Below are 19,071 nucleotides of genomic sequence, written 5' to 3'. Positions count from 1 at the left end.
CTAGCTATTACAAGTGAATATAATGGCGACATGGGATAACTTCTTGATACTAATGTATGTGGACCAAAATAATAAGACAATCCCTATCTATTGCTGCAAGTGGATTCACACTAAAGCCCCTTTTCATACATATGTTTGTAAGCCCAATGAACCTACTTTATTTCTATCATATGTGCACATGGATAAGCATAAATAATATCCTATGAAAGATACAATATTAATTACTTCTTCCATTTGTACACCAGAAATTAAAAGATATATTTGTTTTCACTTTAATTATGAAAATATAATAATTATTTGACTTTGTTTTTTATCATAAACCTTTGAGAGAATTTCTTCTTTATTACCATTTGGAATTGAGTACTTAAACTCCTCTTCATCACTTTTCATGACTCCTTTTAGGATGTCTAGCTATATAGAGTTTAAGAATAGTTTATCTACCTCTCATCTTTGATGTGTGTACCTTTACTGGATTTTCCTCTTTCTCTTGCATATCCCTACTCTTCCTTAGATTTTCTACCTCTTATACCCTCACATGATCTATTTTCTCCTCTACAATATTTTGTGTTTCTATTTGTTCTATTTCTCTATCATGTGGCCTCTACTACCCTAGATTAATTCCTCTTTCTATAGTTCTCTTTCTACATGTACTCTGACACCTCTATTTTGCAACCACTCTTTGTATTCTTTCTCTCTAGACTTCCCTTCTCTATTGTGATGTTTTTTATTTTACAAATTTTCAGCCGACTTTTATTTCTTTGATATTCCCTTTCTTGCCTTTAAACTCTCTATGTCTTTCAATGACGCAAGATGATCCTAGGCTAGAATAAATCATGCATCAACCATAAAATCATTTTCTTATAGTAGGTTTTGTTTTGGTTCAATATATCTAAAATTTTAAACTATTTTATTAATGAATCATTTGAGCTAATAGAATGGATCATCTATGTAATAACGTGTTTTATTCATAATGACTTGTAGTTTCATCTACAAGATATTTTTTATTTTTTTCAAGAAAAAAGTCTAGAACCTAAAACATATTAATATTATAAAGAGTTACAAAAAATACTATATAGATAGTAGACTATCCACAAGATATAAACAAAGCAGAGTTGACACCATTACAACCAAAAAATAGTACATAACTCAGTAGAGAGAACAAAAAAGCAAGGTACCACGAGATGTCTACAACCCAAAAATACCTCCAAAGTAGCACCAGTCAAGGGCTTAAGGAAGATTCTTCTGAGGTAACCACATCAGATGGACTGTGAAAAAAGCTAGGAGAACCATGGGGATCCACCTCTGCATGAGTGAGTAATACAAGAATTGTATTGAACTGGATCAAAGTAGATGAAAATAGAGGTTCACCAATTATCAGTTTGTGGAGACACAGCCAATCATAGAATGCATAAGGAGCATCTCCCATGAGCGCATTAACCATAGAAATCAAAATAGATCTAGAGGCCAAATCTTCAAGCAATTCAGCTCTATCAAGGAAACCACCAATCACCAAGGACCCATTAAAAATGTTATAGTTCTCTAATTTTGCAGCAAGGTCCTCCCATGAGAAAAGATCTAGATGCACAAAAGTTCTCACAAAAAGCTTAGTAATATCTGTAGACCAAGTTAGGTCCATCACCATCGAAGCGAAAATAGAGACTACTTCAGACGAAGGAGCTGAAGGATTGCAGAGAAGCCAATTAAGACCCAGAAGGGTGACAATGGAATCTTCCATAGGTTGAAATGGGATGGTAAAAGCTCTGGAGAGCTTGAAGGAAATATCACGATCAAATCTATGAACCTCCACATATTTGCTACTAAGAACAATCCTATTCACCATCTTTGGAGAAGATTGAATTCAAAAAATGCCATCAAACCCAAATATAGCAAGAAGCAACAGGGTGAGAAATTATTAATAGTCTTGTCTACATACAAGAGCACATACAACTATATTTATGAATCACAAGGTAGAATGCGAACTAAAAACTTAGAAACGTGACACCTGTATGTCTACAAATATCAAACAAACATTAGAGAGAAAAGAGAACATGTCAAGACACCACTTTCAAGCTATAACAGTGGTCGGAGAATTGGTGCATGTGCGATAGAAAACACACCCAATCCACAATACCAACGATATCCCAAAAAAATATATCCCATGGGGCAGATGACCACATATCTAAGAAGAATTGTCTCAGCAGTACAATACACCATCTCATCATATGTGTATAGGCACAATCATTATAAACCATCATTCTACCATCATGTCAACAAATGGTCCCACTTAACATAGTTAATATTTTCAATGGCAGCATGATTTGCTAACTGGTCATCAATATCATTGGCCTGATGATAACAATGAGCCAATTCAAATTAATCAATAGATTTTATTAACTTAAGAGCTTGTTGCAAAAATAGCCCAACTGCCACCCCAGAGTAGATGACTGGGGTAAATCTCTAATGATAACCATTGAATCTCCTTTGATGCATAAATTATGTATCTCACATCTGATTGCTAATGAAAGGCCCCTAAGGAGAGTTAAGAATTTCACAATATTATTTGTTACATGAGGAATGTATCTACATGCTGCTTTAATTATATTATCCTAATGGTCTCTAAGAATGACTCCAACCCCCAAAACTCTCAGATTGCCTTTAAAAGCATCATCAAAGTTCAATTGTATCTTGCCTTTAAAAGCATCATCAAAGTTCAATTGTATCTAGTTTGTGGGAGGTGGTTTCTAAAAAACCTTTGAACTGTCAACTTTCATAAGCATTTTAATCAAACCCTGAGTCAAAGGGGACTTGAGATAAGACCAAGCTTTAAGAATAAAATCATCCTGGGAAGAGAAAATTCTGTGTATTTAGAGTTCTATTCAAAAAATTCATTGCTACCTCTAAAATGGACTGCTTAATTTTGAAGCATAGCTTCTTACTATTGAATATATTGTTATTTCTTTCCAACCATGTGATCTAGACCATAATTGATTGGATAAATCTTCTAGAGGCAAGAAAAAGTGGAAGTACTAAAGAGAATAGGCCAATTCTGAAAATGATTTAGAAGCTTATCATGCAAAGGCCCAACCCACTATATCTTATTTGAAAGCCATTTCCAAATCTCATGTGCAAAAATACATTGTAACAATAGAAGATCAGAGGATTCGTATGCATTCTCACAAAAAACACATTTAAGAAGTGGAATAACACCCTGTCTATCAAACTTCATACATGTCAAAATCCTATCTCTAATTGCTATCCAAGCAAAAGCCCCGACCTTAGGTAGGCATTTAGAATCCCAGCAAATGTGAGTAGGCCATTTGGGAGAAGCCTAAGATCGGTGTTGTAGTTCCTTATAACCCTCTTTCACAAGAAAAAATACTTGTATTATATTGGTCTATATGATATTATCATCACAATTCGAGAAGAAAATTTGCCTCTTACTAAGATCATCTATCAATGATACTTTCATGTCCATAAGAAGGGGAAGAAAGTCAAAAGACTTCCATGAGACTCTAAAGGGGAGGGATGAACGATCAATTATGAAATAATTCTTAAATTTCATTCCCCAAATCTCTTTCAAAATCAATTCCAAGGGCGTCCAATTCCCTGATCTATTCAAAGGAGGATGTACATTCTAAGCATCATCCCAAAATTTACCTTCTCTCCATTGTCAATTACCTAGGAGAGGTGAGTGAGGACAACCTTCTAGCATGAAGAAATAAAATTCCAAAAGGATAATCCTCTTGGAAGACCCCTGAAATCAAAATTTGCTTGCTCTCCATTGAGTCTAAATACTTGTATCTAAGAACTTTACACCATTTGGAATCGGTATTAGTGTAAACTTTTTAGAACATTTTAGCACCTAAAGCAACATTCGGTGATTTCAACTGACAAATTTTTTAGCCCCCAAAATCTTTTGCAGAACATGCCTTATCCTAGGAAAGTAGCAATATCATTTTCTTATTGGACATGTTATCATTCCAAAGGAAATGTGGGAAGAGATTATGAACTTTGATCATAGCAACCTTTGACATATCGAGAACTAACGTCATATAAATAGGGATAGCACTAAACACAAACTTAATCATTGTGATTTTCTCAAGAAGTGTAATTCATTTACTCTTCCAGGATGAAACCCTACTATCAATTGACTCACAAATACCGTTCCAAAAATTATTATCCATCTTATCACCAAAAAAAAGGAATGCCTAAGTATTTGCAAGGTAAAACTTCATACTGAAAATCCCAAAACTTTTGCAATCTTGCCTAAACCAAGGGAGGAACATTAGAGAGGATTGGTTTTCATTTCTCCTTTTTTATAACTTGACTTGATTCTTTTAGATAAGATGTTAAAACATTCTTCATATTCAAGGCCTCTTCCATATTTCCCTTCGCCAATAAGATGAACAAGAAAGGAGAAAGAGGCTCTCCTTGATGTATGCCTTGTGTAGAAGAAAAAAAACCACATAGAGAACCATTTACCAAAATTGAAAATCTAGCTCCAGATATATGTTAATGTATCTATTTGCACCAAACAAACTTCCTCAATACCTAAATTAGCAATCCCCAATTAACCTTATCATATGCCTTTTGCATGTCAGTCTTCAATATCATTGCTAAGATCTTTTCCTGATTGATAGAGTGCAAAATTTCGTGAGCTAAAATAACACCTTCTAGAGTCTCTCTTCCTGAGATGAAATCCCCTTGTTCCTCTAGCACAATTCAGGGGATCAATATAGCTAGTCTCATAGAAATAGCCTTAGTGAAAATATTGTACATATGGTGTTAGAAAGGGCAATAGATCAAAAATTAGAAAAGGTTGATGGTGAAGCCTTCATCTAAGATATTATTATAGTATTCCATATAAATATATATTTCAAACTCCTTGATCCCTTTGTTGTCTAGAATGCAAAATTAGGCTAAAGAGGTCTACAAATTATGTGCCAATTTTTAATTTTTTACACTAAATAATCATTTAAATACTTTTATTGGTCATATAAGGGTTTGTGTTTAGAGATACATTACATTTTGAATCTATAAATTTAATATTCATCTAAAGAAGGAAAATTTGTACAATTCCAAGGTAATGAGCTCATGCCTTCAGGTTGACTGAACAAAAATAATTAAATTTGGGTCCACTAATCCTAATCACCTTCATATAGAATCATATAATGCATTTTTTTTCATGTTTACTTAATTTCTACAACTTCTATATGAAGAGATACTTGATATAATTTTAGAATAATGCGTAGACAAGTAGTGAAATTTATTTTGTAGATAGGAAAAACCAAGGAGAGATTTGAAGATCAAGTAATGTTTAAATAACTTAGAGTATAAAAAGAGAATAGATAAAGGGCCAAAGAATATTTTCATTGCGATAACACCCATGTGAAAATTCAAATTCTCTATTTTAATCATATAAATAAAGCTTATAATGTTCTAATCCTATTATGATAGATATAGACGATATATTTTTTATTTTTAAAAATATATATAATTTGAATCCAAAATTGAGTTGTCATAAGATTATATAATTTGTATTTACTAGTGTTGTAGGATACTTTGATACCAAATCAATGTTATAGTCCTAAATGGAATCCCAATTGAATAGTTATCCAACATTAGGTATCCTAATAAAAACCAATCATTCAACAAATACCAATGTGGTTCAAAAATAATTCCTTGTCTAAAGTTGCATTAAATTATGTAAACAAATTTGATATGGCCCTATTATAGCACAACCCAAATATAATAGTATAGTTCAAACATAAAACACAATAGAAATAAAATAAACTTGTTACTTAGAATATTCCTTGCACAATACATTAGAATCAACTCTAAAGACATCAAAACTTACATTATAATTTTTTAATATACATTCAACATGAAAAGAGAGGACTTGATTATTTCTACATGCAAGAAACCAAAACAACAAGTTTTCCAAATGCTATAGGTACTACAAGTTATGATAGCACCAACTTTCTAATTATTATTGATGAAGATAGTGAGAACTACTAGGAAAAACTTATATATGATGCAAGTGAAATTAAAATAATAAAGTGATCCCCTTTAATTGCTAAAATCCCACTGTTTACACAAGTGATTGTTAGGAAAATGGAGTCTCAACCTTGTAATAATAAAAAGGTACTACTGATAGAAGGTTATTGTTGATATATGAGCATGGGGGGTTGCAAGGAGGGTACTCCCCTTGTGGGCTCCAGTCTCTTGACTTCCTAGGGGTCGGGGGCACAGTGCCCCAATAGGGGTTTTAGGGGTAATGCCCTTAAAACAAAATTTTATTTATAATCTATCATTGTGAATCTTGACCATTTATCATTAGGTCATAGATCTAACAATGGATATTTTGTGAGCTTTGTTTTCCCTAGAAGGAAACCCTATTTTATGAGGGAATTATACTATGGTTGGGTATTGCAATGTGCTCTAAGATTCTGAAAGCTATTGAGTTGCCCCTAGATCTTCGCATGATCTTCGTTGGTAATACTCTTGTGAGAAGATTTCTCTGCAAGTATATTGTAATTTGTTGTTGATTTCTGAATAATATTTTGGGCATCTTTTGGAGTGTGGCATTTTTCTCCCAAAAGGCTTTTTCCTATGTAAATCATTGTGTTGTGGTATGCATGCTATTTTATGTTTAATTTTGTTAAGTTTTTGAACTGTTGTAAATATCTATGAAAGTTTTACATTACCATCCTCTCAAGATTAGTGTAGGAAGTTGTTTAGCTACTATAACTTCCTTGCAGTGACTGCAACAAGAAAGAAAACACATAAAATATGTTTCCAATATAAATGCATATTACATAGGCACAAATAATAGATTTTGAAAGAGAAACATGAATATAATATTCCATTTATTAATTGTAAGCTCCAAAATATGTATTTATTTTATTACTAGGCAATACATTATTGAATTGAGTTCCCTTGCTTTAAATAATGAGCCCTTTCCACCTTCTCTCCTCTGGCATAATATGGAATCTATGCCTAAAGTCCTCTTTGTAAATATTTATAGCTCCCTTTTGGTTGTCTAACTATGTATAGATCTAGATAATTCTTTGCATTTATCCTCTTTCATATTTGTACTATTGTTGGATGTGATGAATACTAAGACGGGGGGTGAATTAGTATACCAGAAATTAATTAACTTAAACACTTAAGTAGTTTAGCAGTCAACCGGTAAAATAGATTTACTAACAGACCGGTTAAAACAAATGCAAACCAAACAGCAAATAAGACATTCACCCACAAGAGCACAATCACCAGAACACAAGAGGTTTTGACATGGAAACCCAAATGGGAAAAACCACAGTGAGCTGAGACTCACAAGTAACTATCTGCAGAATAGAAACCAGAACGGTTAAGGTCATACAATGTTCTTCACTAGAATAGATCCTGTTAGGAATCTCAATCTCTGTTAGGAGATAAGTTTGATTAAAGACTACCTTATGAGAGTATTTCAGATCCACAGTTGTGAATCACCTTGTTAGAGGATTTACAAAGCCTTTTCTGGGCCTACCCGGTTAAGGGTTTTAGACTTGTCGAAGATGTGAGTGATCAACAAGTGATTGATCTAGCAAATAGCACAGTTTGCTTGGTTAGATCCATGATAGCTCATTGTTAATGCATTTCAACATTACTTCAGTCTTCAGTATATCCACACTCTGTTACTTCACACAAACTTGACCTTCTCTACTAAGATCGCACATACAAATAAAACTCATCAATCACCAAAAACCCTAACAACACATAAAACCTTGGACATGATGTCGTTAAAAAGGAATCTGATTTCATGTCGGTCCAATAGGATTACATTGCAAGTTCCTAGGTTCATTTCATCTAGACACATTTGGTAACACAGCACAAAATCACCACCAAAATTTTGGTAGATGGTAACTCATCACAAAAATACTAGTTGGTAACTCATCACAGAGTAATATCGGTTCATATATTTTACCGATTACCGGTTGTCAAAGATGAAGACTGGGAAAATGATAACTGTCGCTTTAGTTCCTTTGTTCCACTTGAGATCCTCGAACTGCTTGAGGTCTTCATACTGCTTTGGGTCTTCATACTGCTTGAGATCGGTAAACACTTTCTGCAAAACACCAATAGTCTAAAGACTATAATACATAATACCGGTTGGAACAAATACCGGTTGAGCATAACTCATACATACAAAAAGTGATCTCAAAGCAAGTGTGTGTCCATCAATGACAAACACAACATCATCATCAAGAATGCCAACAATCTCCCCCTTTGGTATTGATGGCAACACTTAGGAAAATTTTGACACCTAAGTGTTTTACAACAAAAATATGTCATAATCAAAAATTACTCCCCCTAAGCATATACACTATCCCTTTTGCATAAAATACAATGTATACTACTCCCTTACAGAGATAAACATGAAGGTATACATAACATGCATCAAAATTTTTAATTCCAAAATACTACTCCCCCTTTGCCAACAATGACAAAGTACTGCAGAATAACCCCTGTTTCTCATTATAATTAAAATAATAAGTGTTTATGACAATAATGAGTGAAACTTATCAAAAACTGATTTAAAATCCTTCATGAAGGTCTTCGTGGATAAAGACCATGACTCAAGCAATGAGGTAGCAACCTCACTTTCTGTTTGCATCTAGGAGGCATGTTCTGCCATGGCATCCAAGGTACTCATCTCTTGAGTGACCGTTAAGGCATCCAGATTGAGATAGCATTTATGAAGTATTTGCAGTCTGGGCAGTAGAACCAGTTGAAGTTCCTGCAAATCTCAGGTCCAGTTGCTAATCTCCAACTCTATTCTGGCAGACTGGAGCTGAAACCGGTGAACAGTTTTCCCATAGGTAATGAAGGAATCATAGGGTGTCTTAAAGGTGCTTAAATATGCCTATAAGTTAGATTGCAGTTTTTCCTTCTATGCAAGTACATCATCACAAAATAGATGGGGTTGGCTTATCTTACTGAGCAGTAGTTTCCCTTCATCCATAGCATCTCTGATGTCCTTTTGCTCTTTCTAAAGTTCAGACCGGAGCTCATTTAGTTTCTTCACTAAGGCAGTGTTTAGTGCCTTTTGATGCTTCTTCTGTGCGCTTGCTTCAGCCATATCTTCCAGGAATTGTACTTGGTCCTCTACAACCATGCATAAAAGTGTCAGTTGTGCTAGAGAGGAATTGGTACTGGGGAGGTTGGTACCGGGAATCAAACTGGTAAGAGTTTCCACCGCAGTTTGAATAACATCTTGCTCCTTTTTCCTTCTTAGCTCTTCCAGTCGCTCTTGGGCAAGCTTAATGCTATGCAGCAGCTCCGATTCATTTGCAGATTGGAGGTCAATAGGACTGGTGATGTCAGCCAGTTTGGCTTGACGACCAGTTGCCTTTGGGCTCTCCACTTGTGAGCTCTTTTTTGCTTCCTCCTTCTCTTTGGCTCTTAGCTTTTCCTCTTCTGCCTTCTTTTGCTCCTTTGCTTCTTTCTTTCTCTTCTCTTCTTCCTTCTTTCTGTCATCTTCTTTCCGCTTTTCTTCTTCTTTCTTCTTCTCCTCTTCCTGTTTCCTCTTCTCCTCTTCCTTTTTCCTTTTCTCTTCCTCTTTTCTCTTTTCCTCTTCCTGTTTCTTATTTTCTTCTTCTTTTCTCTTCTCCTCTTCCTCCTGTTTCTTCTTCTCTTTCTCCTCTTGCTCTTTGTCAGCCTTTTCTTTGTCCCGTTTCTCCTTTTCTGCCTTTTCTTTTTCCTATTTTTCCTTGTCCACTCTCTCTTTATCGTCCTTTTCCTTTGGTGCATCCGGAGTGATATTTTCACCATCCAAAGCATCAACATCAATAGGGTCCATTTTCTCAGTGACCAGTTCTCCTTCATTGTCATAAACCTCATCCAGTTTTTTGGTTTTCGGTTCTTGTTCAACCTTCTTATTGTCCTCAAACAATTAATGCAATCTTAGAGCGTCTTTGGCATGTGAGTGGGTATCTTTTACCACTTCAGGAACTTTCCCTTCCAGTAACAAGAGTCTTCTTCTTCTCATGAAAAAGAGACCTTTGTATTTATCCATAACTTCATAAAGTTTTGAATTTGACACATCAGGAAAATATTGTGCAAATATTTCCTCTCTTATTTCCTGTTCCTTTTCTATGGCAATGCACCATTTGTTATCTAAATAATTGTATAAAGAATCAGGTGCCTCAGTTCTAATTTCTGATGGTGACCGGTCATTAATACATAGATATTAAATGACTTCCTATTCAACTTCCTCCTTTTCATTATCATTAAAATCATCAAAACATTCTTTCAAGTCACTAAGCAATTTTCTTCTTATGTTCTTGATAGTCCTTTGACAATGTGTCAATGGTTTGTAAGAAGAAATGTCTATATTTACCGGTGCTGATGATGTCGATTCCTTGCTAGTTTTCTTTGCCTTTTTCCTTGTTTGCCTAGTCTTCTTAGGCTGCACTTCAGGCTCTGTGTCCTCCGAGTTTGGTGTGTTGCCTTTGGTCTTCCGCTTCCTCTCAAATACCTTGGCAGGTGCAACTTTTGGTTTCTTCTTTACCGATGACCACTTGGTCACTTTAGGACTTGCTGAAGTAACTAGTGCCGATATAGATGGCACTGCCTTTCCCTTCTTCACTGAAGGTTCTTCAATCGGTGTTACCCTTTCCAGATAGGTACCAGTTCGCTTCTTCTTAGGATCAAGAGGTGAGGCAAGTAGGGTACAGGCATACCCATCTAGCATGTCATACATTACCTCATATCCCATGGGTTCCACCTTTTCTTTTCTAGGCTCAACCACCTCCATTATGCACTCATCTACTATGATGGTAAAGCAGATGTCCTCTTCATACTTCTTGACAATATCGCCAGATATCCTCATCCGCTAGCTCATCTTCCACTTAAACTCATCAAATTATTTGTTCAATACTTTTGGATAACCGGTTCCGACCACTTGGAGGCTTTCTCTAATTTTCTTGGTAACCGGTTGGTCAGCAGACCATTGGATATCACCGACTCCTAGGAAATAGCCTTGAAAGTAGAAAAACAATCCTACCAACAGTTGTCCAAATTTAAAGCTTAAAGCATTGTCCTATTTAATAGATTTCAGGTTCACCAGAAGTTGCCTTTGCATATAGGTGCATAAATCAAATGAGGCATCTTCCATGATTATTCGATAGGCAGCATTTACCGTTGCAACAGAGACAGAGTTAATTATGCTAGCGTAGAATGTCCGATAACCTATCACCATACAAGCATACTTGACTAGATCATCCTTGATGGTATTGACGGTCATTCCCCATTGGTCACTCACAGAACCGGTGAGCTTGGTCATTTCGGTCTTGATGACTTTCCTTAGGGCTGGCACCTCACCAGTGTTGCAAAAACTGATGACGGCATGAATAGCTTCAGGTGTTATGTCATGTGTTCTCTCAAGATATATTTTATCACCATGAACTCTGCTTAGAATGATGTGAATGTGATCTTCTGTAAACTCTTCAAGAAAATACACCACATTGTGAAGCTTCTTCTTTTCCAGGATGCTATATTCGGGTTTGATCTTCTTATCATCCCTGCAAAACAAACCTAGCTGGGAATGGATTACTAGTGATCCTAGGTCTTCCAGTTTACAATCAATGTACCCTGAAATATCACCTTCTACTATAACTCCAATGGGTATCTGGGATAGGGAATTGTATTTCACTTTCCGTTGGATAAAATCTACTGAATCAAGAGGAGCACTTGAACTGGAGTGTGATGCAGAAGCCATGATAAATGAATTAAATAATAATTTTGATAAATACCTTCAGAAATCCGCAATTTAGGGTTTTCAAACTCAGCTTTGCCACACACTACTTTGGTTGTTGGATTACCACTTTGTGTTCTTCACTTGACTGATTTAAACTATCTCCGGATTCAACTGCAAAGATTTGAAATGTCTCTTAATCATAAAACGAATCACCCTTTGTCACTTTGCACTTGAAAATTTCTTCGCTCACAAACTGAAAAGTGAAAATGACTTGAAAATCCCATTTAAATGAATTCTTCACCTACCATAATAAATGCACCGCCTTTAGGGCATAAACCCTAATTTTCCTTTTTACCATTTCTGGTCTTCTGCCAATTGACAAGTATCACATACTGGTTAAGGTCTTTTTCTGGTATAAACTAGGGGTTCGAAATATTTCATCGATTTGCTCCCCCTAAGCTTTTTTAAAGCTTAGTTTGTTGATTCAGAGATTTCCACACTAGGTGCAGAAATCTTTTCTTCTTGTGACACTTCTTCTGGTTTCTTTTTCCAGGTTTTCTTCATATCCATTTGAACTATTTCAACATCAATCTTTCCTTCCGGAGTGACTGGTATATCATCCGACATGCTCTTTCTCATCCTGCAGACTCTAGTTGTGTGACCCGGTTTGTTGCAATGATAGCACACCATTCCAGGTGCTCTCTATGGTCCATTATTCATGTTTCCATTCTTCCTTCTGCATGTTGCAGCAGTGTGACTTCTACCATGATAGATCAAATAGGTTTCTCTCCAACCGGTTGCCGCTTGATAGCCACCACTACCTAATTGATATTTATAGGTATAATACCGGTTTGGATTCTGCTTCACAGAGGGTTTAGGAAAAACTCCTTGACTCCTTTGAGGATAATACAGTGCGAAAACACGCAATGGATTTCAAAGAATTGATTGAATGAACAGAATGAGCAAAACGCTCATAAATAATACAAGCTATTTACAAGAATAGCAAGTTTCTAAAAGAAACTGCTGAGAAGATCGAAGACGATCTTTCTAAAATAGAATATACACTGAATGAGCATTAATACTAAAATTAACATATTTTAATATTCTATTACCCTCCCTTAATGCTCAATCTATTAACTACACCTATAGACCCCCTGAATTTTACAAATTTATCAGGACCAAGGGGCTTGGTGAATATGTCTGCTGGCTGCTCCGAGGTAGGAACATACAGCAACTGGATGGATCCGTCTTCAACCAGCTGTCGAATATAGTGACAATGCGTTTCCACATGCTTGGTTCTTTCATGGAAGACTGGATTCTTGGCGAGTTTGAGCACTCCCTGATTATCACAGAACAAGGGAGTAGGACCTGCCTGGGAGACATGCATATCCGCAAGCATTCGCCGAAGCCAAACCGCCTCACAAGATGCCTTAACTGCTCCCCGATACTCTGCTTCCGTCGAGGAGAGAGCCACTGCCTGCTGCTTCTTACTAGTCCATGTGACAGCACCAGATCCCAAACTAAACACATACCCTGCTGTAGACTTACGGTCATCAACTGAACCTGCCCAGTCAGAATCTGTGTAACCACTGAGTATAGGATCAGAACTCCGAGTGTACAGAAGTCCATAATCAGAAGTGCCACTCACATAACGCAGCACACGCTTCGCTGCTAACCAATGATCAGCCTTGGGAGCTGTCATGAAGCGTGAAATGTAGCTCACTGCAAAACTGATGTCAGGTCTAGTAGCAGTAAGATAGATGAGACTGCCCACTAGTTGCCTGAACAGAGATTCATCCACAACTGGTGAGGATGACTGAGCTGAAAGTTTGAGCCCGGGTTCCATAGGAGTAGAGGCAGGTTTGCAATCCTGCATTCTGAACCTGTCCACAAGACTTCTGGCATACTTGGACTGAGAGAGAAAGATACTGGTCTCAGTCTGCCAAACTTCAACTCCTAAGCAGTAATGTAGAAGTCCCAAATCTGTCATATCAAAAGTGCGGCACAAATCCTGTTTGATCCCAGTGATCAAATGTGCTGAACTGCCAGTAATGATTAAGTCATCCACATAGACAACTACAAACAGAATATCATTACTAGTATGCTTGATATACAGGTTTGCATCAGATGGACTCCGCTGAAAGCCATGATCTGTCAGGTACTTATCAATTTTCATGTACCAAGCCCGAGGAGCTTGTTTCAGACCATAGAGTGCTTTGACTAGTCTACAGACCTTCTGTTCTTGACCAGCAACCTTGAATCCTGGGGGTTGCGTCATGTAGACTTCTTCCTGTAAGTCACCATTCAAAAAGGCACTCTTTACGTCCATTTGATGGACTTTCCAACTGAACTGGGCTGCTAAGGCAAGAACGAGCCGTATGGTACTCATTTTGGCTGTAGGAGCAAAAGTCTCCTCGTAGTCAATGCCTTCTTTCTGTGAGAACCCACGAGCAACAAGACGAGCCTTATACTTGTCTAGGGTTCCATCAGCTTTGTATTTTCCTTTGTACACCCATTTGCAGCTAATGGGCTTCTTCCCTGAAGGAAGATCAGAAAGGGCCCAAGTGTGATTCTTCTGAAGACTCTGGAACTCAGCTTCCATAGCCTGTTCCCACTCAGGTATACCTTTAGCCTCTGAATATGTCTGAGGTTCAAAAACACTGTGTATGTTAGCCATGAGAGCAAAATTGACTGTATGCTGCTGTTTGCTCTTATTACGGGAGGTTCTACCCTCAATGAGCTCAGTATCCCTGAGATCACCAATAGTCTTGGCCCACCATTTAGGCCGGAGAGTAGAAGTGCTAACATCTGGAGGAGCTGGAAGAGGCTCAGGATCAGGAACAGGAGCAGCAAGAGGAGGATTATTCTCCGGAGGGAACTCAGGTAGTGCATCATCGAAAATAGATTCTGCATCATCCCTCCCATCAGGCGAACCTAATGGAATAAGAACACTGTGAGGCTGACCATCAGAAATCTGCTCAGAAGAAGGGGACTGAAAAAATCCTCTGTCTTCATCAAATACAACATCACGACTGAAGATAAGACGTTCAGTGTCTATATCTATCAGTCTGTAGGCCTTATGGTGATCACTGTATCCTGTCATCATAAGTTTCTGGCTTTTGGAATCCAACTTGGAGCGCTTAGCATCTGGAATCCAAACATAGGCAACAGAGCCAAAAACCTTCAGGTGGCTGATCTGAGGCTTCCGACCAGACCAAACCTCTTCTGGAGTCTTCCCCTTAACAGCCTGAGTAGGAGAACGGTTAAGAAGGTAGACAGCAGTAAATACTGCTTCAGCCCAATACTTATTCGGAACACTCCTGTGTTGTAACATAGAACGAGCCATCTCAACAACCGTACGATTGCGACGCTCGACAACACTGTTTTGCTGAGGAGTGTAGGGTGTAGTCAACTGGCGTTTGATGCCATGGGTATCACAGAAGTTGGAGAATGCAGAAGAACAAAATTCCCCCCCGTTATCTGTCCTAAGAGTAATGATACTTTGTCCAGACTCTTTTTCAACAAAGGACTTAAACTTCTGAAAGATACTAAATACATCTGATTTATGTTTAAGAAAGTACACCCACATCTTTCTACTGAAATCATCTACAATAAGCAAAAAATATTTGCAACCAGTAACAGAAGATGTATTCATAGGACCACAAATATCAGCATGAAGTAATTGAAGTACCTTAGATGCGCGCCAAGACTTTCCATGTGGGAATGAAGTTCGATGCTGTTTGCCAGCTTGACAGGCGCCGCATACTCCAAGATGCTGAGTCTGAATATCAGGTAACCCTGAAACAAGTCCCTCCCGAGACAGCTGAGAGAGATACTGAATGTTGAGATGTCCATATCGCTGATGCCACAAAGTGCTAAGAGGAGAAACACGAGCTGCCAGAGCCACTTCAGGAGAATCACCAGTGTCAAGGAGCCTATATAGGCCATGATCCTCTAGACCAACAGCAACAGTAAGACGAATCTCCCGATCAATGATGGAGCACTTGTGAGCACTGAACACCACATCTAGTTGAGGAGAATTCCTCATAATCTGGCTGACAGAAAGCAGATTAAGTTCCATTCCAGGAACATAATACACATTCAGAAAAAGAAGAGTCCTGCCACCAGACTGTATCTGAACAGTGCCTCTGCCAACAACTGTATACTCCTCACCTCCGCCAAATACAACGGAATCACTGAAAGGTGAGAAGTCTGTAAACCAGTCACGCCGATGAGAAAAGTGACGTGATGCACCAGAATCGATGTACCAAGCAGAAGACCTGGCATGATCTGAAGACCTCTTAGCCATAAAAGCATAAAAGGCGGACTCCTTCTGCTCGGAATGTTCTGCAACATGCGCCTTCTGGTGTGACCCTCCCTGCTTCTTTTGTTCAGAAGCGAGCCTCTGACGGCAATCTTTCTTCATATGGCCGTACTTGTGACAGTAATTGCACTGCACATTTTTCTTCTTAGCTCCATCCTGTGTCTGAGAAGAGCCTTTCTGCTGAGAAGACTGAGAGGACTGAAATTTGCCTTTATCCTTCTGAAAGGATTGAGCTGTGAAGGCATTTTCCGAGGAGGCTGATGTAGTACCACTACCAAATTGCTGTTTCCAGCGATCCTGCTGTAGAAGTTTGGTGCATAGGTCTGAAAACTTCAGATCAACATTAGTGGAAGTAATATTGAGGGTTTCAATGAAGTGTTCATACGATTTCGGAAGACTTTTTAAAGTGATTACAACCATGTCTTCTTCCTCCATAGTCCGACCAATAGCTTCGAGTTGATCTCGAATGTCCTTAATCCTCGTGAGGTGCTCCTGTAAGGACATACGTTCGTCCATCATAATGGAGAACAACTGATTCTTCAGAAAGAATGCTCGGCTCTTGTCGGATGTCTCATGCAATTCCTTCAGATGCTTCCAGATGTCAGAAGCTGTCTTGCCGGAAGGAATCTGCGGTAACTGATCATCAGTTACTGAGAGTTTGAGAAGCATGACTGCCTCCCGATTGCGTTCATCAAACTTATCTTGATCTGCACCAGGTGTACCAGGACTGAGTTCTTTGCCCAAAACAAGCTGGTCAAGACGCCTATATTCAAAAATGGTCAACATACGCTGCTTCCAGATGTTGTAGTTATGACCATTAAAGCGTTGACTGCCTTCGAGCATCAGATTGGTGAGAGAAGCCATTTGCACGGTTCCCAAGAAAAATTCCTGGCTGACCCAGAAAAATCCAAGGACAACCCAGAAAAGCGTGCAAAAAACCCAGAAGGATTCTCCTGTCAAAATCTGGATTCGCGGGCTCGAAAATCGAGGCACGAAAATCGAGGCACCCAGAAAAATTGAACAACAACCCAGATTAGGTTTCGAAAAACCCACCAAGAATCTGTAAGAAAAAAATATTTTCGATAAAAAAATGGAGGTAAACACCTCAGTCGAAAAATGCAGAATCCGTGGGCGCAGTGACAAGTGACAGGTGACTGAAGAAACCTTGGCCCGGAGAAAATTTGATGTCGGAAATTTGCGTCGCGCAGGTAAAGAAGTATGTGCGGCACACAAAGACACAGAGAACGGCCGCTGAAAAATACAGATGCCTCCTCCTGTCGCGAGCTGGCAAAACGGCGCTAAAAAAACACAGAAAATTGCGTGACTCGGGGAGCCGAAGATACACACGTGATTTTTGGAAAAAAACGCGCGCCTAAACCCCCAGAACAGAAAGCCACGGACGCCAAATACTGCAACCACGAACGCCAAATACTGCAACCACGAACACAGGAGACGAGGGTGTGAAAAAACGTGAAAAAAAACGCGTTTTTTTAGACACCCATAGGAAAATACTCAGAAAAATTTTGAAAGCAATCTTCACTAAACAAATTTAGAATTATAAGATTGCTCCAAAAAAATTTAATCCTGCTCTGATACCATAATACAGTGCGAAAACACGCAATGGATTTCAAAGAATTGATTGAATGAACAGAATGAGCAAAACGCTCATAAATAATACAAGCTATTTACAAGAATAGCAAGTTTCTAAAAGAAACTGCTGAGAAGATCGAAAACGATCTTTCTAAAATAGAATATACACTGAATGAGCATTAATACTAAAATTAACATATTTTAATATTCTATTAGAGGATACCTTCTAGTGTTGTTCATGACAGACCTACATTCAAATGCTCTATGCCCAAACTTGTTGCGTGCATAACAATTTCTATTGAATCTATTGAATCTAGGCTTATTGTTTAGAAAGTAAGGAAAGTTATTGTAAGCCTTATTTCTACATACATTAGCAGTATGTCATTCCTTGAGACAATTAAAGCAAATAGGTTTGAACTTTGGCTTACCTTTATCCTTTGATGTCAGTTGCTTCTTTGATGCTACATCTTTTTCTCCAGAGGTCTCACCTTCCTCATACCTAGAGAAACCAAGTCCATTAGTATTCTTTATTGGTTTTGCAGATTCAAGCTTTTGCTCTAACTTAGCAACACTCAGATTGAATTTGGCAAGTATATCCTTTGTCTCAGTGAGTTCCTTGGTAATAGAGGTATTGGACTCCTTCAAGGTTGCATTCTCAGAAATAGCCATGTTTAGTTCACCTTGCATTTCTTCTTTTTCCACTTTGCTCTCTTGGAGATGAGTGGTAAGTGCAATGATTTCTTGCTTCAGCTCGGAGATCTCATGATCTTTGTCTTTTACCAGATCTTCAGCTTTCCTCCAGTTCTTGAGTTTTTGACACATTCTGATAGTCAGTCCTTCTAGTTCCCTTCTTAGGTTGGCATTAGACTCATTCATTTTTTCAACTTCTTCAACTAGGGCTTCCATGTCCACTTCATCAGAAGAGTTGTTTTCATTTAACTCCATCAATTTCTCAACATGCTCTCTTCTTTTTGCCAAGGAGGCCTTATACTTGACTTTAAGTTCATCATAAGCTTTCTCAGCCTGAGTGAGTCATTGAGTAAGTTCCCTCACAGTGTATTCCCTCATATCTCCTTCCAAGTGGTTAAACTTATAGAAAGGTTGGCTCTGATACCCATTGATGAATACTAAGAGGGGGGGTGAATTAGTATACCAAAAATTAATGAACTTAAACACTTAAGCAATCTAGTAGTCAACTGGTAAAACAGATTTACTAACAGATCGGTTAAAACAAATGCAAACCAAATAGCAAATAAGACATTCACCCACAAGAGCACAATCACCATAACACAAGAGGTTTTGATGTGGAAACCCAAATAGGAAAAACCATGATGAGCTGAGACTCACAAGTAACTATCTGCAAAATAGAAACCAGATCGGTTAAGGTCAGACCGGTTAAGGTCATACAATGTTC

General features: G+C 37.9%; 1 protein-coding gene across 6 annotated transcripts in view; it reads right to left on the bottom strand.

The window, feature by feature from the left end:
* Window positions 1–19,071, bottom strand: part of LOC131030353 (patatin-like protein 2) — a 94,674-nt gene that overhangs the window by 20,125 nt on the left and 55,478 nt on the right. For 2 of the 6 annotated variants that reach the window (XM_057961125.2, XM_057961124.2), the window contains exon 5: window positions 1,103–1,840. The exons of 3 other annotated variants lie outside the window; for them this stretch is intronic. In XM_057961125.2, the coding sequence (XP_057817108.1) occupies window positions 1,220–1,840 (621 nt within the window). In that variant the 3' untranslated portion in view covers window positions 1,103–1,219. Of the gene's footprint in view, window positions 1–1,102; window positions 1,841–19,071 lie in introns of those variants that run through there. One more of the 6 variants, XM_057961122.2, reaches the window with a different exon arrangement.

Source organism: Cryptomeria japonica, chromosome 1 (assembly GCF_030272615.1).
Source record: "Cryptomeria japonica chromosome 1, Sugi_1.0, whole genome shotgun sequence".
NCBI lineage: Eukaryota > Viridiplantae > Streptophyta > Pinopsida > Cupressales > Cupressaceae > Cryptomeria > Cryptomeria japonica.
Note: the sequence above shows the minus strand (reverse complement) of the source record. Positions and strands in the feature narration are given on the sequence as shown.